The 22,139-nt window shown below is 42.7% G+C and overlaps 1 protein-coding gene across 5 annotated transcripts in view; it reads right to left on the reverse strand.

Annotated features, from left to right (window-relative positions):
• Positions 1 to 22,139, reverse strand: part of FGFR2 (fibroblast growth factor receptor 2) — a 79,819-nt gene that overhangs the window by 8,520 nt on the left and 49,160 nt on the right. For 3 of the 5 annotated variants that reach the window (XM_056495503.1, XM_056495501.1, XM_056495499.1), the window contains 8 exons: positions 20,676 to 20,866; positions 17,677 to 17,821; positions 15,388 to 15,584; positions 7,987 to 8,138; positions 5,416 to 5,537; positions 4,688 to 4,798; positions 3,720 to 3,910; positions 834 to 956 (listed from right to left, as the gene is read on the reverse strand). In XM_056495503.1, coding sequence (XP_056351478.1) covers positions 834 to 956; positions 3,720 to 3,910; positions 4,688 to 4,798; positions 5,416 to 5,537; positions 7,987 to 8,138; positions 15,388 to 15,584; positions 17,677 to 17,821; positions 20,676 to 20,866 — 1,232 coding nt within the window. Of the gene's footprint in view, positions 1 to 833; positions 957 to 3,719; positions 3,911 to 4,687; positions 4,799 to 5,415; positions 5,538 to 7,986; positions 8,139 to 15,387; positions 15,585 to 17,676; positions 17,822 to 19,358; positions 19,507 to 20,675; positions 20,867 to 22,139 lie in introns of all 5 variants that reach the window. The other 2 variants (XM_056495500.1, XM_056495498.1) reach the window with 1 other exon arrangement.

The following is a 22,139-nucleotide window of genomic DNA, read 5'->3' on the forward strand; positions in this document are numbered from 1 at the left end:
AAGAAGGTTCGATCCCCTCCAGCACTGCTGTAAAGGGTGGTTCTGGCTTTTAGAAGCAGGCAGATGTTACCATTAAAATGCCACTAATCACTTAGTGATTTTCATAAATAAGCCACTTAACATGATTGTTAATAGGAAGTCATGTTTATACAAATAAAATCCATAGAACTCAATGAGTTCTGTAGAGCTCCCATCAAAACCCAAGTGCAGCTCAGCAGGACCTCAAGAGATCCCCTGAGGAGGTGTAAGGAGTTCAAACCAGGTATCAATGCTACACCCCCAATGTTTTATCTTCTTGATTTGGTACAGGCTAGGCAGCAGAACAGTGATGGTGTGGGGAGTACAACTAAGTTTTCTCTGTCTCTAGCCCCACTTTGAGATCATCACCACAACCTGTCCCTAACAAGCTAAGTACAGGCACAGGCAGAAGGCTGAATGTGACAACACCACAAGTAAAGAGGATTTTTGTTGTGGTTGTTGCTGGCATTGTTTGTACAGCACATTTCAAGATCCTAGGCTGGGTGCTAAACCAGCTGGGATCAACAGGAGTATTTCCACTTATTACAAGTGACTGAAATCAGGGACACAAGAAAAAAAGAGTTCTTGTATTTAGCATTTCTAATCCTCCACTATGCAGCCTCTTTGCTTATCTTTTTAACCAGCTATCACTGTAAGAGGAGACAGAAATGCTCATGTCCTTGATCCCTGCTCTTTTGTCTGGGATGAAAAGTGAGGCTGCTGTACAAGAAGCCCATTAAGTTTACAAGCACAGTCCTGAAATGAATCACTGAAAGAAACACTTGTTTCCAGAGATTAGAAAACCATCCACTTACATTAGTAGTCTTTTTGTAATAATCTATATTGTTGATGTCTCTGGCTAAACCAAAGTCTGCTATTTTCATGACGTTGTTTTCAGTTACCAAAACATTTCTCGCTGCCAAGTCTCGATGGATGCACTGGAAACAAAAAAGAAGAAAAAAACAGCCCTGAAATAAACTGCTGCAAAAGAGGAAGTGCTTCAACACCATAACTAAACCTTCTTTATATATTCTAAGCTAAATGACCAAGTGGGAAAGCCATAAATTCACTACAAGCCTGTGAAATATGATTTTCCTAATTATTGCAATCAATCCCCTCAGCTGGTGTTTCCAAGCTGAAGAATGGCCCTAAGAAAGTCCTGCTCTGCTTAAATCTTATATTTTTGCTAAAGCTGAAAGCTGAGTGGTGACCCAAATTGTGCCAAGCATTTTGTGATCCACTCTTCTTTACACGTGCCCAGGTACAGGTATTGCAGTTTCATCAGAAATACTGTTAATGAACATTTTTATTGTGTTGTTTCTCTTAAATGATATTGTCTCACCAGAGATAAAACCTGACAGCCAGTCTAAATCAGTGCAATCTAAATCAGTGCAACTGCTTTTAATATTAAAGATAATAATGTAATTGTCAGCAGGATGTCTAGGGTGTGTATAATTACTTCAACCACAAGACTATAAAAATGCAATTATGAAAAGGAAAATTAAAAAATAAAAAAACCCAAACAATCAGGGTTTGACTGTTTGTTTTTAAGACAGCTTTGATACTGAAACTAAAATCTATTACCTCCTGAGAGATGTTTCCTTCATTCAGCATTATCTTGACACTGAGGGGACTCTGGCTGCTCTGGGTATTATTCCTGTGTTCAAGTAGCTTTATTAGGGTTGGTACAAGGTATCAATAGGGGCATGGTAAGAAACATTGCATTTTGGATCCTAGCAGGAGAATTCATTAATTTTCAACTTAAATATAATTTTCCTCCTCTTTAATTTTGGATAACTCTTGGCTTTTTTTATGTTTTATTTCAGTATGTACATAGACACACTACAAAAAGCTATACAACAAGGAGCGATTTTTTTTCTTGCTCTTTAACTTGCCCCAGGCAAACTGCTGAGATCTCTTATCCCACGTGGGTAAAATGAAGTTTCTGCTCCTCATTGGGTTAGCCATGGGGAACTGCCAGGAAAAACCTTCTCCAGCAATGCCCTCATGGGCACAGGACCAGACAGCAGTGCATGAGCTCAGCATCCCATCAGTCCTCTAACCAGCAATGCTGGGCTGGCAGAAACAACAGGGGCCAAGCTTCCTACTTTTAAAAATCATCCATCCAACTTTGGAAATGGGATACTGGTTTTAAGTACAACTGCTTGTGAGGCAAAGGGCAGGTGAACAAACACCACCTCTACCATTTTCTTTATTGAAATCTCAGTAAGTCCCTTTTTGGATTGGAATAACCAGAACACTGCCCTGCTCCCAGCCCATGCATGATGGGAATGCCATGGGAAGAGCAGCTCAGTACATGGATCCCTAAGGGGAGAAGAACAGGTGAAACACAAACAGAAGTGTGGGGTATGATACCTGGAGCACAGGCATGCCCAGCTCTACTCTGTGCTCTCCCTCTGCCTTGGCCAATGCCTCTCCATCTGTCCAGCTGAGCACAGCACCAATCAAGGGCTTTTTGCAAACAAAAAAGGCTGCAGTGGCTCTTGGCAGTGTCCTACAGCAGCACTTCAGAGATCCTCAGGAGGACATTTGCTCTTGAGATGGCCAATGAAAAGATTTATGTTTTCCTTTCACATCCGCTCTGTTTCCTTGGGATGTGGCTCACTGCCAGGCAGGAGTTGCATTAATCTCAGAGAGAGATATCCTGAGGTGTGGCACCCAATTAATACCCCTGCTTTTCTCCATTAGAAGAGTTTTGACTTGTCATGCACGTCACCCTGCCGACCCAGCTGCACTAAGATTTACTGTTTCAAAAATAAAGAATAAAAGCAAAATTAAACCTGGATTCCCTCTCTTCCCCAACCTCTACAAGTGCAGAAAAAGCAATAATAAAATTATGACTCCACACTACAGGAATGGAGGGTTACACTCAGCCCTGGTCTTTGGTTAAAAACAGCTCCATACTTGGGAGTGGACATGACTGGAAATCAGAATAAATCCCACTCCACACCCTGCAGGAAGTACTTTATCATTGGTATCTGCTGCTCTGGTTTAGCCTTTGGGTCCAAACATCACCCAGGGTATCCAGGATTGCTCATCCACTAAGCCACAGTGTGTTTACAGAGTTAGTTATACAGGGTAATTTAAGGTTTTATAACTATAATTTAATCAAAATGCTGGTTAAAAAGGAATGTTTGAAGGCAGATTTTAGAAATAAGTGTCTGGGGGCATGACAGGATAAATAAATTTTTTCAATAAGCTCACTTTCCTGAAAACACCAGTTTTAAGTAGAGGGCATAATTTAAGTGACTAATACACTCCACTTATTTTTGCCCACTCTTTTTGCCCTGGTGTCTTGGGTCTTGTCAACCCTGCCTGTTTTTATTCTGTAAGTCCTTTCAGCCACTGAATCCATTTGTTTTACACCACGGTGTGAAAGGATTTGGTTGGTTTGACTGGAGACAGAAGGCAAACAGAGCCTCTTGGGTGGAGTGATGTGCAATCAAGTGGCCACCTTCAAACTGCAGATACTGCACAGTATTGACTTGAAATCATCCACCTCATTCCAGCAATATTGCTAAACAAAGGTGAAAAACCTTTAAGTGCATGAATTTTCCCCCTGATCTGCAGGGCTGTGGATTACACAAGGCAGCTCCCAGCAAAGTCCCGAACACGAACGAGACGAGGACAAAACCAAACTGAAAAAAAAAAAAGCACCATATTTGCTGAGCTCCACCTACTTTTTGGGAAGCCAGGTACTCCATGCCTCGAGCCAGCTGGTAGGTGCAGGACACCAGGTCCTTGAAGGTCATCTGCTCCTCGGGCACCCTGTTGATGTCGAAGGAATACTCCATGCCGGGCGGGCGGCGTGCCCGCAGGTACTCCCGCAGGTTCCCCTTGGAGGCATATTCCACTATCACATACAAGGGGCCTTGGGGTGGAAAGAGCCATGGGAAAAGCAAGGTCAGGCATCAGGGTGAATTTATCTTTTTTTTTTTTGGTTTTTTTTTTATGTTAAAAAGCTTTTAGTGCGCCATAATAAATTAACGGAATCGATAAAACGGGAAAGCGGCAAGCGCCGCTTTAAAGGAAAATAAAGGTTTGGATGTGGGGAAGTGACTGCCCAAAGCTCCACAGCAGGAGTGGCACTGGATTAATTAGTGCTTTAAAACACCTAAACCCTGCCCCAGTGCCTGCTCCTTTCAAACCACGCCATGTACTGAAAAACAAATATTTTCAATCAAAAAATATCTTGAGATTTCCAACAAAGGGAAAGTGCTTCTTTAAAAAAGTGCTTCTTTTTTTTTGGTTTAATTTCCAGAGTTGTATGCCATCCTGCATCACTTTATGTGGTGTAATTAGCTGTTCCAGGAGTGAAAGTGCTCATTTCAAATTTGTGGGGTGCAAGATCTCCTAAAGCAGGGCTGACAATTCAGAACAGCAGACATGGGTAAAGGCCCTGCAAAAGGTCATTTGTTCCTTACAGCAAGGGATTAGAGAGTTTTCATATGATATAGGACCCTTTCTCATATTAAGGCTGCAACTATAATGAGAAACAGAAGTTAAAATATTGCTGTTAAGCTAAAGAAATACCTAAAAATCCTATCACGGCATGACTGTTTCCTTAAAACCTCTTGAAAAATTATGATTAATGAGACTTTCACAGACCTGTTGGAAAGTCCTGCTTTATTTTATTTTCTCTACTCACCATCCTGGGTACAGGCTCCAAGAAGATTGATGATATTTTTATGCTTCCCAATCATCTTCATCATCTCCATCTCTGACACCAGGTCAGACAGGTCTTTTTCTGTGGCATCATCTGTAGGAGACACAGGTTCAGTTCATATATTTTAGTGCCAGCCTGAGCTTCAGCAGTTCACCAGTTGGTATAAAATATGTGTGGCTCAAAATGCAGAATATGGGATTTGTTTTCCAGTTTACACTGCACATCATTTATTATGTATTACTAAAAAATAGTCTCAGCCTTTTTGGTGGACTGACCAACTCTACAGTGTTAATTTAAGAGGCAGCACAGTGAGATCAGACATAAAAAAGCTGTCTTTAGCTATCAAACCTCCAATAACACTGCTTCTCCTGCAAACCAACCTCACAATTAAATTCAAAATAAATAAGCACCAACCACCTGGACTGCATGGGCTGGGATCTACACAGGGACAGCCTCTGACATGAAATAAACTGAGAGCAGAGAGACCCACACGATGCTAATACATCTCCTGGCTCCCCAGTCCTCGCTGCCCAAGATAAACAGGCTGTCAGGGGAGCAGATTTACAGGGAACTGCTGAGGGCTGAGGTCAGCTATGTGCTCTTTGACCCACCCCACAAGGATGACAGAGCTCAGATGCCACAAAGGCAAATCCTGTGCCTGAGAGCTGCCATATTGCCCCTTCTGATCCCTAATCACCCAATTTTCTTACCTTTCAGCATCTTCACTGCCACGGTCACTGCCTCCTTCGGCCTGTCCTTGTCAATGCCCACGGCCTCAGCCATGACCACCTGCCCAAAGCAGCCTTCTCCCAGGGGCTTGCCCAGGGTCAGCCTGCAGGAGCAAACAGCACATCAGCACACAGCATCTGCTGGGGCCAGTGAAACTGCAGGGCTGATATAAAAACCTTCCCACAGCTTGCTGCAGCGCGGGGCGTTGTTCACACGGAACCAGCGAGGGCCGGGGTGTGCGCCGGTTTTGTGCACACCAGGGTTTGCTCCTTAGGGGTGGTGGAGAGAGCATCTCAGCAAGGCAACCAGCACTAAACCCAGCTTTGCAAGCTCTGCTCAAGGCTGCATTGATGGCTTGTGGGGACATGCAGTGTGGAGGGGGAGCAGAGCTTCCAAAGAACATCAGGGCATGGCTGGAACTGGGAGCAGCCAGCAACAAGCGAGCTTCTATCACTGCAACCCCACTGATCATCTTTGTTTGCACACTGACCCCCAGGAGATGAGAGTAAAGCTTCAGCCACAGAGGGCTCAGCACACTGGCTGTTTCTTGCTTGGAGGCTCTTTGCAGCCACAGAAGCCCTGGCTGAGGGGAGCAGAAGGTGCCTCCTGCCCACAGAGCCCAGGCTCTGCTCAGAGAGGGGAAGCAGAGACTGGGACAAACAAATCACAGCACCACCATCAAACCCTCCTAAAAGCATCACTAAGTGGGCTCTGCAGAATGCATTTTGTGGAGCATACTCCTGGTTGCAAAACCTGCTCAGATCTAACAGAGAGAGAGATGTTGATCTCAGCTTCAGGAGGAGAAAAAGATTGAAGAGAAAAGAAATTTGAAAGTCTGTGTGCAAAATCTTTTTGATTCCAGCCTAAGTGCTTAAGGACCAGAGCCAGGTCCTTTACTTGCAAGACTAGTGATGTGACATCCAGCAGCAGTGCTGTGGCAGGAATCAGGCAGGATGCTCATGAGTGTGATGCTGATAATGTTATCAAACATAGGGGCCAGATTCAGACAAGCATTTTTATAAACAAATTCTTAAGGACTTGACTTTCCACGGTCAGCAGGAGAATTTCACAGATATCATAGTGCAGGGACTCGTTCTTAAAAGCATGGACACACCTCCCACCCTGAAGTCCAGGGAGAGGCTGTCACACCATCAGCAGCAATGTTGGCTGAGTGATCTGAACCCCTGCCTGTCTGCCTGGGCACGGGACAGAAGTGAGGGGGCTCCTCTGAGGGCAGCCAGCTCACCCTGCCCATGCCACATGGGGAGAATTCCTCCAGCTCTTTGGACTGGTTTCTAAAGCAAATGCAGGTTTTTAAAAGGTGCAAAGACTGAAGGGCAGCACATGCTCTGCTGAGGTCACTGCGTTTTCTCCAGAACCAAAACTGAATTTAGGCTCTTGGCAGAGAACAAACATTTGCATTGGAAACTGGTTAATTTATGTGCTCTTGCCCTGCTAGGACCAAAGTAACAAACCCCTCATTGTGTGCCTGCTGCCCCCCAGCCTAATAAACTGCCTCTAAATAGCCTCCTTTCATTGCAAATCTGCTCCACCTACATTTGTGCTGAACACTGGGTTTAAATGTTTAGCAAACTCTAAAATTTTCCGCATTTAGTGAATCCCCCCAGGCCATGGGCTGACAGCAGCACAGACAGGTCCCCACGGTTGGCAGAGTGCTGCAGGTGGCAATTACAGCCTTTCACTCCAGTTTTCAGCTAAACAATCAAATAATTTCCAAAATAGTTATCAGAAGGCTCAGAATTACAGCTCATCTATTCAAAAGTTAGAACCCTGAACCTCCAAAGAGAACTGTCCATGATAAAAGGTGTTATTTCCTCAAAGCCACCTAAAGATTTGTTAAAGCTAGCACTAATTCTGATAAATAATCATGGTTCTACCTGTGTTAACATTATCTCTCTTTTGCATGCCTTTTTTTATATTAAGCAATATAGTTACAGTTTTAATTATATTATCCAAAGCTTATTTTGCATGTTAGTCAACAGACTATGAAGAAAATATTATGTAGCCACGTGAATTTGAATATATCAAAATTCAGAATGCTCTGCTTGAAACCCAACACTTTTAAGCCATAGAAATTGCACATACATGCACCCAACATGCAAAATGTTCCCTTAATTAAAAATAATCATCTCCATTAATATATGTCAATACAAACTCAACACCAAATCCTAGCCAGAGATGTGACAGAAAGAAAATCACCATTGTCCTTCAACAGTGCTTGCATGTGGATATTTTTCCCAGTCTAGATCACACTGAATTTTCCTAATTCATTTCCTAACAGAGGAGCTACATTTCAGCAGAGCATCTGAAAACCTGATCAGGACTGCAGGCAGAAGAAATTTAGTTTCTATTTTAACAAAACTGATTTCAGACAACTGAACTGAATCTTGATCTTCAGAGCAGCTTCAGGTAACTGAAATTTTTCTTTAAACCAGAGCAACCCTGGGAGACACGAGCAGAGATGTCCCTCCTGTGCAGTTTAGGGTTATTCAGACATGCACAAGTGGTGTCAGAGGAAGCAAACCACGTACTTATCTCTTGGGAACTCCCACTTTGGGTCCTCTGGCAGCTCATACTCCGAGACTCCTGCCAGCATGGGGGCATCAGCAGTGGAGGAGAGGCGGGTGGTGATCCTCACCAGAGGGGTGTTGGAATTCATGGACGAGCTCGAGTCGGCCGACACCTGTGGTTGCAATGCAAGATGCAACAAGGAAAAAAAGAGATGGAGATGTAATCTTGGCCCAAAATCCAAAAAGCACCAGCAAGCGATACCAAGCCAGCTCAGAACTTTGGGATTAGGAAGTGGCTGAATCTACAGTCTTGATTCCAGTGCTCTGTTCTCACATTTAGCCTCCTCTGTAAGCACAATGGCTGCCAAGGCTGTCAGTCTGTCCCATACATCAAAAACCACACAAGTTTTAAATTTATTCCCTCAGAAGGTATTTTGTTTATCATATTAAGATTTTTTTACACAAACTGGCAGTATTTCCATCAGTTATCTGAGTGGACAGCTTATACCACGAGCAGGTGATCAATGAGTTCTGTTCTTCCACTCCTTGTCCATGTCACCAGAGGTTTTCCCAAATCAGCACACCCAGGTGGGAGCTCCATCTCTTCTCCCAAGGAAAAGCAACAGCACAAGAGTAAATGGCCTCCAGGGGAGGTTTGGGTTGGATATTAGGAACAGCTCCCTCAAGGGATGGATGGACTGTCAGGCTGCCCAAGGCAGTGGTGCAGTCACCAATCTCAGAGGGATTTAAAATATGTGTAGATGTGGCACGTGGGACGTGGTTTAGTGGTGGCCTTGGCAGGGCTTACATTTGGACTCAATGATCCTAAAGGTCTTTTCCAGCCTATATGATTCCAACACTTTCTGTTTTCCAAGTCCTCAATACTGAAAGCATCAAAAAGCTATCACAACACTTCAGTTTTCAATTAACTACGTTCTTAGCTGAAGACTCTACAGGAAATGTGGGGAAGAGGTCCTAAAAATAACTCAGTATTGAAACTCTGCAGTGTGATTTCTCTCCAGCCCTGATATCTTCCTTAGAGTACCAGAGGAATTTATTGATAAATGTTTTGGAAAAGGAGGCAGCTGCTCCATCCACGTAACAAAGTCTGTTTTGGTGTGAATCTTCTATAAGGCTCTTTCCTCAAGCCTCCACAGGTCTCAGACTGAAAAAATGAATCTTTTTAAAACCAGAGGTTAAGAGTGGAAAGAGGATTCACACGGAAGAAAATGTTAAGGATTGCTATCAAAAATTTAATCTTGGTAACCAGATTTGCAGCTGACAGACCTTTCCTGGTATCAGAAACCAGGATGTGGTGTCCATGGAAGGAGAGAGAGAAACTGCACAAACACTTTTTCATACAAAAAAGAAAGGTGGACTTCACCTCATTCATCCCACTATCATGAATGTTAATGTTTACTTTCAGCAAATATAAGTACCTGGCACATTCCTCCAGGAAAATAAATCCAGTTTGGGATACAGAGAGAAAAGTGCCATTAAGGCAGACTATGGAGCTGTAAATAAATCAGTGAGTGAATCCTGGAGTCCTGAGAGGCAGATGCTGCCATGGCCAGCCTGCAGAGGGAACTCACCTGCTGGACCCAACAGCAGGAGAACCAGGGCTGGAATCTCATCTGCTTTTTTTTTTTTTTCTTTTCATTTTCATTACTTCACCACAGTTTGAAAATGATGCTTCATGACATGAACCAGCTCAGCACCAAGAAATGTGCAAATCTGCAAATCTTCAATGTGGCAGCTCCTCTGCCCCCAGCCCTACTTCCCTGAATTCCACTTTTCTGTTATTTCTGGCTTCCACTTTTTCATCTCTCACCACAAATCTATCAATACTCTATGAGCACTTCCTCTGTATTCCTAAATCTACTTACTATTCTCCAGTCATTCTACCAAGATCTTTATTCAAGTCTTGATTCTTATATTCTTTATTAATTAACATTCCCTTTACCTCCATGCCTGTCTTTGCCATTACAGTCATTGTTTTCAAGGGACAGAAAGCCATAGAAATGGTCCAGAATTCTGGGTTGTTTTTTTGGTTTTTGGTTTTTTGGTGTTTTTTTTACATGTATACAATAATTGTACTAGACACTGTCTGGATCTCTTCCAGAGTTTCATCTTTTCTCTAGTTTTTACATTCACCATTGAGCAGCCTCAGCCTAAGTAAATCTTATAAATATAAACTTGCAATAAACTGAAATACTGTGGTGATGCATTTTAAACACAGAGCTTAAATAGCAATAATGTATAGAAAAAAGCAGATTAAAGGCTCTGCCAGTTTCCCTTTTAACACTACTCCACGTGTTTACTTCACAGCAGAACTGTGTGATGGGCCAGAGATACTGGAGGTACCCAAAGTGCATTAACATGGATGGAATGATGAGAAATCCAGAGGAACTACTGTGTCTGGGAGAAGACAAATGGACTGTACTCCCAGGGAATATTCTCCTGATTGATTAACTGGAGCAGTACAAGCAGTTACAGGAGCTCAAGGGCTATAAAAATCTGCTCCAGAAAAGATGAAGCCAGCCCAGCCTGGCCTGTTTTGAAATGGCCTCTCACCTTTCCTGCAATAAGAAAGAATTAACCTTTGATCTCCTCCCCCAGGCATCACTTTTTCACTACCTTAGAACCCACTAAAAAAGACTGAGGAAAATCCTACCAATTCCAAGGTCAGTAGACATGGTCAGCTTTAATCTACATTTAAGTGGCAGCTTTCCTTATGTTTATTTTCTCTTTTTTCCAGCTTGCCAGGTGCAGCTCTGCTCTCCAACCCCTCACCATGCAGGTTCACCTGATGCAGGTGAATTAAACATTGTGGGGGCTCACTCAGTGTCTGACACCCTGTTTTATATGATGGCACTGCAGGTATTTTGAGTGCTTAATTAAAGAAAGAGAGGTGAAAGTCAGCTTGAGTTGAGCAGAGCACTGAAAGAATCATGATGGTACATGTTAACCTCAACAGGAAGGCAGAAAATATTCAGAAAATATTCCTTGTGTGCTTCCTTTGTGCTTTTAGCAGGCCAGAAGTGAGAACAGCACCAGCCTCAGACAGACCTTTAGCTCCATATCTACACTTGAGAAAAAAGAGAAAAAGAGAAAAAGTGGGAGAAAAAGCCCACTGCACCCAAACCTCACACATTAATGCAAGATTATATCCCAGTTTTAACTCCATTTTCTTCCTCTGGCCAGCACACTGGTTTAATCAGCTCTCAGTTAATGCTCTGCAAGCATTTCTAAGCAGTGGAGCATTTAAAACAAACAAATCTTTGCTGGAATCTTCAAATGCCATGTGGCAAAATCAGCTGCAGAGCAGTGTGTAATTGTCTGTAATTGATTATGAAGGGTGTTTTCCTCCACTGATAATTCATTCCATGTCCTGCAGCCTAGATCTGTCAGGTCTGGCACTCATGCTGGGACATTTTAGCAGCCATGCAGTGATTTCCTATAACTGTCAGCCTGTTTGAAGGCTCTGCTGTAGAAGTTAATTTGAAATCATATGCATATATTTGTATATTGTAATTAGTAAATAATGCTGTTGGCTGCTGGTAGAAACAGCCCATGTGAGTGAGTGACCAGATGCAGGAAAATACAAGGTTAAATGCACTACACAAAAGTGAGTAATCCTAATGTTAAGTGCTGACATTTAAAACACAAGCACCACCCCTCCATGAGAAGCACTCATTTGGAAACATTTATACATAAAATAACATCCAATAAGTACCACTAGAAAAGACAGTGGTTTCCATATAGAAAAATCCAAGTATAAAGAAAAAAATAAAATAAATACTTAAGGTAAATTCCATTCAACAATAGCTTACTGACAGTTGTGTATTAATCTTTGTACTTTGTACTTCACAGTCTATTCTTCTAAAAAAATTATCATTTTCTTACCTAGTATTAAATTAAATACTACATTATTTTCCTTTTTCATGATCACTGTTCTTTTTTTTTTTTCTGCCAACATAATTTTGAATTATTGAATTATCATTTTGAACTATTCTGCTGGGTGAGCTCAAGCCTTGCTTTAAACCATCAGTTCATCACAAATACACTCACAATATCTTTATGAAGGATTAGACTCCACAACAAAAAACATGAATTAATAGGAGTATATTTTAAATACTGAGCATAAAAAGGATCATTGCTTCCTATTTCAGACACACACATGTTGAGGGGGTCCAAATTTGACAGATTGACTGTGACAGCCCTAACAAAAACCTTTAGTGATGACAAACATTTGTACTTGACTTTGAGCAAGCCACAAGAGATGGGACTGTCTTTTTATCTGCCTCAATTATAATTTAGCTGTTAAAATAAAGGTTTCCAGAACAGATGTACATCCTATTGAAGGCTACTCTTTATTCTCAATCCCACAAATTCTTCATCCCTTTCCCTCTCAAGCTGGTACCTCCACTCAGACCATGGGTAACATTAAACTGCCTTGATGAAAAGAGGAGCTGCCTGCTGGATTTCCCTGGAAAAACCTGAAAACTGAGTACCAGATCCTGGTGAGGATGAGGATTTGCAGGGAGTGGGAACTGATAATTCCTGACTTCACCCTGACCCTTCCTACAAATGTGAAAAGAACTGCATTTTGGCAGGAAAAAAAGCCCTGCGTGTGGGGAATGATAAAATCCTGTGGTAGCTCAGGCTGCAGAGTGCAGGAGGATCCAAAGCAAACCATATGTTACTCAGCAAGACTCTTCTCCTGCTTAGACAAGATGGCATCAGAGCTGTGCAAATGTCTCTCTGTGAACCAGGATTATTTTCCAACCCAGATCCTCAGGGACCCTGACCCAGCAGCAGAAGAGCTTTGAAAAGAGTATCAAGAATTTCCCAATCTGTGGCCTCATTTCTCTGGAATTCCAACAAATCCCATCACCCAGCCCTGGATCCCTGCCTCATTCTCCCAGCCTACCTGCCACGAGCATCTTGCTCCCTCCCACACACTGCACAAAGGGAGAATGTCTGTGATCCACAGAAAAATAAAGGTTTAGTGACAAAACCCCACCAAGTTCAAATACAAACCTCTGAAACACAAATAAACTGAAACAAAAGTGAGCTTGGTGGCACAATAAAACAGGGCTGAATGATCCAGAAACGCCCTTTAAATAAAACATCTGGGTTATTTTTCAATTCTTCACTTGTGACAACAGCCCTGAAATCCAAAACCAGCTTTAAAAGATGCAGAAACTGAAGAGCTGCTGCAGCCTCAGCACCAAGGAGATGATCACTGAAAAATTAAGGAATATTCACAAGTAAACCTTCAGGGACTGCTGGTCTCATCCTGCCTTTGCAAGCTGACCAGTGAAATTTTCTCACCAGAAATACAGATTTCAGACAATGCTTACAGCAATACATTGTCTTCCATGCAGACACAAAAGCAGAGAGACCTTCAATGAGCAACTGCCAACAAAACAGTACCAGGAACAATTGGGAGTAGTGGGATTTTTTGCTTAGGGGTTGAAATAACATTTTGCACTTTCAAATATAAATTTTTTTTAAAAAAAAAAGTATTCCCAGTTTTAAAAGCAAAATGCCATTCTGGTTAAATAAAATGTGAAAATACTGAAATAAATTGATAAAACCCAACGTGACAAACATGTTGTGAGACAGTTTTTTTCCTCTGTGAAAACAATAGCTTTGGAGAAGGTCCATATTGCATCATTTAAGGATAAATAGCTAAGCTGAGGGCAGTGGTTGGCACTGCTGTCACACACAATGAAATAACACTTTTCTCCCCAAGGAACCATTTCCAGCTGACACAACTGAGCTCACACCAAACCCTAGATATTTTTTATACCATCAACTTATCTCTGAGTCATTAGGCTTTTATATTCAGGCAGAAATCTAATAAATGTCTCCTATCTAAGCAGCTGATATGTATCTTTCTGGCTAAGCACACAACATCTGAAAGGCTTTCTTTGTCCAGAAAGCTGCACAGAATTCTAGCCAGAGAGATGTGTGAATTGAGCTGAGGGCTTCTCATCACTCCTGACACACTCAGAGTAAAAAGTTGCTCTTTGCCCAGTGGTACTTGAACAAAGGAGTCAAATCATAAAATTACAAATAAAAAAAATAAAAAAAAGGGGAAAAAACAATCTAAAGTGGGAAAGAAAGTCAGAAAAAATTAGAATTAATGTTCTTTGCTCATAAGACAAACCAAGTATCTTTCAGATTGAAAAAAGTTCAGGTGCCCCACCTCAAGATTCTGTAAAATACTGAATTCAGAGGAAGGTAGCTAAAGCATTCCACTCCCTGGTATTTTTAAGCAAGGAAATTCAGAAACCTTGACACAAGGGTCCAGAAAAATGTAATGCTGCTCAGAATCTCCCACCCTGTGTGCATCTCATTTCAAACACTTACCCACACTGAAGAACCTTTTTTAAGGTGCATGTGTTACTCTGACAGTGACAATATTCTGGACAGGCTGTAAAAACAAATCTGCAGAAATCCTGCACAAAGTGAACCCTCCTGTCCCAATTCCCTGGATCCAACCCCCCAAGACAGCATTTTTTGGCTGCTGGGGGGAACCACAGCCTCAGATTCCAACACCCCCCATCCTGGCAGGGCTGAAACCTGGAGGTACAAGCAAATCATAACCTATTAAACTCCAGCTTCTAAAAGCACCACAGGTCCTTCAGGAGAGGACAGTATGTGGGAATGGAGGTTCTTCTGGCAAGTGGTGGCCTGTGATAAAGCCAAAGTCTTGTTACTTGTTCAGCTGGTTTGTTGCTCATGGCATTATCCTCCCCTGAAATGCTCATTGCCAGCCACAATTGTAAAATATATTTCATGTGATGCTGTTGTGTGCATTACAAATCTGGCACTTGCTTTTGTTTCTTGCTCAAAAGCATCATTATCTTAATCAAGCTGTCCAAGATCTGATATAGTGTCTCCCCTATTTTTACTTTATTACAGTCTTCTTTCTATTTTGGGGTGTTTTCTGGATGCCTCGCTATGAAACTCCCCTCAGTCTTCAAAAGTCTTCCTGAAAAATACCTCTCTGTATCTGGTACCTAGTTACCACAATAATAATCACCTTAGGAACACCATAAATACACAATTAAATAGGATTCTGCTCCCAAGCCCATTAAGGCAGTAACATTTTTTCCATCGACTCCAACAAGCTGTGGGATCAGACCCCAAAATACCTGAAATAGATTTTTTTCCCCCAATCTACAGAGTGCTAACACAGAACATATTTCAGTTTTCACATTTCTCCCCTCCCTACCAGCCCTGCCCTGATTTCCTGATTTATCACATCACTGTGCAAAGACATTTTCTCCATCCCACCCCTACCGCGATCTCATTTCCCTTCCCAAACCTCTCAGCAGAAGGGTGTGCTGGCTTAGTTGGGTGGGTAAAAAAACACTTTTTTGAGACTCTTTATCTACTTTCTGTTACCTGTCTGCGCAGGGGGATTCTCTTGGTCAGCTTGTGGACGGCGGGCTGGCTGCTGAAATCCGGCTTCTTGGTGGTGTTCCTCATGCGCCACACCACCACTGTCAGCACCATGCAGGCAATCAGGAACACCCCTATGCAGTAAATTGCTATTTCCAGGTAGTCTGGAGAGGCTGGGTACTCCTTCTCTTTCTCAGGAGCTGGATGGGAAGGTTTTAGGAAGGAACAATCATGCCACAGGGTTAGCACGCAGAACGGTAAAATAGAAGCAAGTCTGGTGTGATATTCAGAACACTGAGTCTTTTGGCCATCTTGCAATCTTAGAGTAATTGATTTTTCCAGATTACTGCTTTGATTTCTCAGTTTGCACTGGGTGTGAGCTTGTGCATCTATGTATACACACACAAACATAAACATGTCTGCCTAGGTAGGTTACATACATATACATTGAAATATTGCAGCAAGGATCATTCTAGAGGGAAGAAAAAACTTCAAACTAGGCTCAGGTTCATTTTGTTACTTGAGTCAAACTTTAGAAGCACTGCAATTCTTGTGAACCACTCAAAAGCACATCTAAAGGTAAATTAGCCTGAACAAAAGGTGTCTAAATTTGCAAATAAATGTTTGGGCTACAGTCTGCCTGTTTATTCAAAATTTTCAGTAGGATCTCAAAATAGAGAGGGAAGGGAGGATGGATCAGTCCCCCATCATGTCTATAAACTCAGCTCAGGGGTTTCAAAAGGTTTTCAAGGACCTGGCTGTCCAGCTGCTCAACCAGCTGTGCTTCATGCTGGGTGCCCAAGTCCCCTGAGGTCCTTGGATTAAAAAGCACAATTGAAGTGAAAAACTGATTGCTAGCAACACATTAATTAACAAGCCCTCTTCGTGAGGACTGTGGTCTTTCAAGTAACCTCATCAGTGGTCACTGGCCTATGAGATCAGATTTTGGAGGGAGTGGTTCTACAGAGCTGTTGCTCTGACTGAAACCATTTTGAAGCTATCTTCAAGACAGCTCTATGTGCAAACAGTGTCCCTAATCCCTTATCTGGGATTCACCCCCTGGTAAACAGCATTCCACAGCCATCAGTGGTCACTCTGCAAGCAATGCATGCTTCAAGCTGTAATTTTCTTGTGCCTTTCCAGGTTTATAAAAATACTTTGTTCAAGGAAATTGGTTAAAAAAAAGAAAAAAATGCTGTTCAAGCACTTGCAAAATGCAAACACTGCCAGCAGAAGCAAGCTCTACACAAGCACTGCTCTGCCTGCTTGGTGACACCTCACAGGCTCAGAGTGAGATGGAATAAAGCTGCCTTGTTTGAATAATTATTCAAATATATTGAAATCTATTTATTTCAAGAAAAGGTAAGGAATTATCTGCAGACAGTGGGAATGTTTAACTCCCACACTGTGAACCTCAGCAACAGGCACATGCAAGTTTTGTACCTCTCACTTAGGATTAACAATGAATAAATGTTAAGCACAAGATGACCCAGCAAACCTCAGGTGGTTCATGTTTTTTTTCCAAAGGAACTCCTGAGGCAGCTGCCAACAGTTATAAATGAGACAATTTGACTAAAGTCAAAACCAACTACAGTTACGTCTTCTAACAGCTGATAATAATTTTCAGGCAATAAAGCACATTGATGTTTGTTTCTTTTAAGGACAGAAACATCATCAACCCCAGCACAGCAAGACATGCTTTGCAGTAAAAGCAAATGACTACTTGTTCCCTTAGAGCATGCAATGTTTAAAGATGCACGGAGCTGATTCCCAAGATATGGAAGGCACTGCTTCTGTACACGATCCTCTGGCATTGAAATTGGAATTTCCATGAGATAGGTAAAAGTGAATTGAAGCACACTGAACTGCTCAGGTATTTTAATGAGCCAGTACATAACTATGGCCAAATTATTTCCAAATTTCGTAACGAACTGAATTTCATCCTCTTGAAAAAGTTTACAATGATTTACAGGCTGATTTTCAGTTGTCTCATTGAAGTGCTAAGGAAATGCAGCTCCTTAGCATTTCTGATGATGTAAAACCAATTCAGTGCAATAGCCACACACTCCACTCCCTTTTTTGATGTTGCTGTTTGGTTTTTGGAGTTGCAAATACATGACAGAACAACTCACTGGCTTGAGACAACTGCGCTTAGAAACCAAAATCATTGTAAAAATCCTTTTATTTTGGTTTTTTTTTGAAACAGAAGCTGTGCTTAATTCTGCAGCAATCAACAAGGGGAGGGGGGGGAAACAAAAAGAGGAAAAACCACAGAAAGAGAGCAGTGTATACCTGGCAGAACTGTCAACCATGCAGTGTGAAAGGATATCCCAATAGAATTACCCGCCAAGCATGTATACTCCCCAGCATCCTCAAAAGTTACATTCCGAATATAGAGAACCTCAATCTCTTTGTCCGTGGTGTTAACACCGGCAGCCTAAAAAAAAAACAAGAGGGAAGCAAGAGAAAAAAAAGCTAGACACTGAGAGAATTTTTTGTGGATAGGGAGATGGAGCCACGGGGCTTTGCACGTGGTAAAGGCAGAGGTGGAGAGATGCAAAGCTCCTTCCCCATCCACAATCCCTCATCCAAAAGGCGTTTACCAACAGGTCCCAGCTCACCTCAGAAAGTAATCAACACCCTTCACCAGACCTAAACTCACCACCTAAACATGCATGCAATCAAGAGACATGGAAAAATTCACCCACAAATTTTTTTTTTTTTTTTCTCCTTCTTCTTTTATAACAAGAGAAAGTTGAAAGAAAAACAAAGAGAAAACGAAGTAGGACAGAATGTGGGATCCTTCACTTGTAGATACCTGTTTCAGGGGAAAGAATTTACCATAAAAGCATAATTTAAAATTATTTTTTTAAGAACGGTGAATTGTGCTCCAAAAGACAACTTAGCAGCTGTCTCAGACTATGTATGATCCCTGCATCACCCACTGCACGACACTTTTGAGCAGTAACTACTGTGCATTGTGAAAAGCTACCAAATCTCATTTAAATCTCAAATCTGGAAATATTTGGTGGTTTGCTTAGAAGCACATTGGGAAGTATCCCAACTCTTACTCAAAAATCAGAGATCTTGTTCAGTTTTGCCTCTTACAGGTGGGAGAGAAAAGATTTCAAAGGTTTGAGAACCAGGAGATAGAAATAAAATATATTTTTCTACACTTTAAAGATTGAGGTGGAAAAAAAAAACCTCTGCAAGTTTTGCATTTTTTATTGGTCATCTTCCTGACATTGTGCACCAACCCAAGTATCAGTGATTATCTAAACTCCTACAAATGGAGTAAATCTCAGATGGGCATCAGGACATCAAGGTCTCAGTGATGGAGGTTAAGAGAAATTAATGTTTGCTGCTTTTGATCTCTGTTCCATTCAAAAATGTTAATTTGAAATACACCATCAGGGAATAAATACCTTTTTATTGGACCATTTTGATGCAAATTTAGTTCTGCCTGTAGTCACACAGTTGCCTGTCTTTATTGTTACTGCTGAGTAAAACTCAGCAACGGGTGAGTAAGACCTGGAAAAACCCTCCCACCTGCACAGTCACAGGTGAGGTGGGAAGTTATAAGTGACTAAACTGGCCTGACTTATGCTCCAGTGGGTATTTATGTGAACAGGTCATATATACACACAGCTATGTGTATATATAAATACACACTGCTGGGTTGTATTACATTATTCAGTGAGTACCCCCTATGCAGAATGAACGACAGAACTGGGGACACACACACAGACACAAAGACACCAAAGAGAGAATAAAGAACAGCACCAGAAACCAAAGCAGTGCTTCTGGTACACAGAGAATATTGTGGGAATTTTTCCATGGCTGCTGGTGCAACAGCAGCTGCATCACCAAAGGAGGATTCCACATATACCACCAAGGCCAGAGAGGATCCTACAAGCTGCCTGCAGTCTCCCAAAGCACCATTTTTTCCAGCTTGCTTTAAAAAACATTGTTACCTTGTGCACTTGGCAGAACAGAGAGCCAGGCAGACTGGTTGGCCTCCCCTATATAATTGGAGACCTTACAAATATATTCTCCAGCGTCCGCCTCTGTCACATTGTACAGTGTCAGCACTTCAGCATTGGAACTATTTATCCCCGAGTGCTAGAACAGACCAATAACACAGGAGAACAACGTCACTGCTGCCCAGAATGGACACCAATCTGTCTATGGTCCCACCACCAACATGTCACCAGAACATTCCACATCAGCCTCTAAACATTGAAGGGTTGGAATTTGTTTGTTGTTTTTTTTTTTCCTTTTTGGTAGTTGTCGTTTGGTTCTCTTACATCCGAAGCATCACACGAGGAGTTAGAAAACAACAGTGTGGGGGAAAAGAGAATCCACCTAGGCAGGTACTGCATGGGACAAGCAGGTACAGAGCTGGCTGTCCTGCCTGTCAGGGTTTTGGCAATGCCACCCAGCTGGGAAAACTCCAGTTTCCCTGGTCAGGCTTGCTCCAAACTGGCAGGATTGACAGTACCAATACACTGCTCCAAACCAGACATGTCTGCAGGCTCGGCATCCAGACAGCCCAGTCCTCCAGCAAGGTTTTGGCAGCAGCTGCCAGGTTATTTTGAAATCAAGAGGCTGAAGAAACATGAAAGAAATGGGGTAGATTGTCTCAGGTATGTTTTGGATGCTTTCTACCCATACAAAAATGTCAATGATGTTCTTTAGAAGGATTTTCAATTTTTTCTGAACAAGTCATGCCTGAAACATTCAGATATAAAGGACTTTTTATGGAAATAAAAAGGAGCAAAACAGTGTCTATAAGCTGCCTAGTTAACATTCAGACAAGCAAATGTTTATCTAACTCATCATTTCATTTGTAACATAAACATCTCCACTCTCAAAACAAGTTCAGACCTTGAAATCCTTGGATTCACACCAAATAAATTTAGAGCCACGCTCCAAAGAAGGCATCACCACTGCCGGCATCTGCCGCTGGATACTGCTGGGAACCAGGGAAAAAGCAGCCTTGAAGCCTTGGATTTCTCAGTGTTCACAAGGACAAGAAATTATAACAATGATTATGCAGCTGCAGGGTGTGTGAGAGCCGTGTGCCTCGTGTTGCTTTGCAGAAAGCATGTTTTCAAAGAGGTGTTGCCTTCTTGGACCAATGAGTCTTTTCTATCCTGTTTTTCACGTACTACCCTACATAAAGTGTAGTGTTTCTTTAAATAAAGCCTTTTCTCTCTTTTGCTGGTCCATCACTATGTTACACTATATTTTCCTCTGCTCTCCCACAGCAGGCACACGCCAAGCCTCACCTTTAACACCTGCAGGTAGGGCAGCCCGTCCGGCCCGTACTTGCTGCCGTTCCTCTCCACGTGCTTGATCCACTGGATGTGCGGCTGGGCGTCGCTGTACACCTTGCAGACAAACTCGGCATCGCCCCCGACCACGGCCGAGGCGTTGGCGGGGAGCCCCGCCTGCAGGATGGGCCGGTGCGGGGAGCGCTCTGAGCGGGACAGGGATGGAGAGACAGAGAGAGAGGCACCGATTAGCAGGGCTGCCAAGGAATCCGTGAGAGGCACCGATCAGCAGGGCTGCCAAGGAATCCGTGAGAGGCACCGATCAGCAGGGCTGCCAAGGAATCCGTGAGCGATCCCAGCCAATGAGCCCCGTGTGCCTTTGGCTGACTCCTGCCGAGCAACGCCGCGGCCAAGGCTGCAACAAAACCGCGCTCAAAGGAGGCGGCCGGAGCGCTACACTTGTAATTTAAAGAATAACCATTTGGGGGGAGGGGGAAGCCCAGCTTAAACACTTTACTCGTTTTCCATGCTTTAACTCAGCCCTAATTAGGTAAATATCTCCTTTTGGTGGTTTTTTATAAGCTACCGTAATAAAGTTACCTCTGAGCTCTAAAACATCTTGTTTGACTAAAACTCCACGCATTAAGAAGAAATATTATTGATTAATTTTAAAAATGTGTTAAAATGAACCAAAGCGACTGTCTCAAAAGTAGCAGCAGCTTAGTAGTAGTTTCTCAAAAAGTAGTAGCAGCTGGATGCACAAACCAGGCAGCTCAACCTCCTAAAATGCTCTAATCAGTGCCACCACCAGCAGTGCTCTGCTTCACCCAGACACAGCAGCAGAAACTGCTTCATTCCCATTCCCATTCCCACCAAGACACAGGGAAATACAGAGCTCTCTGCAAAGCTGAAGTGTATTTAATGTGAGCCAATCCAGCCTCTAATCTATGCCCCTGCATGAGCATTTCTCACACGTTTTCAGTCAGCCTCTCATGGGGAGCAGCTGAGGGAATTGGGGTTGTTCAGCCTGGAGAAAAGGAGGTTCAGGAGGGACCTTCTCATTCTCTACAACTCCCTGACAGGAGGTTTTAGCCAGGTAGGAGTCAGGCTGTTCTCACAGGTGACAAGGATGAGAGGAAATGGCCTCAGGTTGTGCCAGGGGAGGTTTAGTTGGATATCAGGGAAAATTCCCCCACCAAAAGGGCTGCCCAGCTTTGGAACAGGCTGCTCAGGGAGGGCATCTGTAAGTCATGTGTGTAGATGTGACACCTGGGGACCTGATTTAGTGGTGGCCTTGGCAGTGCTGGGTTAATGGTTGGACTCAATGATTTTAGAGAGTTTTTCCAACCTAAACAATTCTATGAATCAGAAGTGAGATGCTCACTGGCCATCCCCACCCTCAGCTCCCCGTTCTCTCCTGCTCCAGGAATTCTTTCAAAGATAAGTAAAAAATAGCAGAACCTAAATATTTATTTTTGG

The sequence above is a fragment of the Oenanthe melanoleuca genome, chromosome 6, assembly GCF_029582105.1.
Source record: "Oenanthe melanoleuca isolate GR-GAL-2019-014 chromosome 6, OMel1.0, whole genome shotgun sequence".
Taxonomy (NCBI): domain Eukaryota; kingdom Metazoa; phylum Chordata; class Aves; order Passeriformes; family Muscicapidae; genus Oenanthe; species Oenanthe melanoleuca.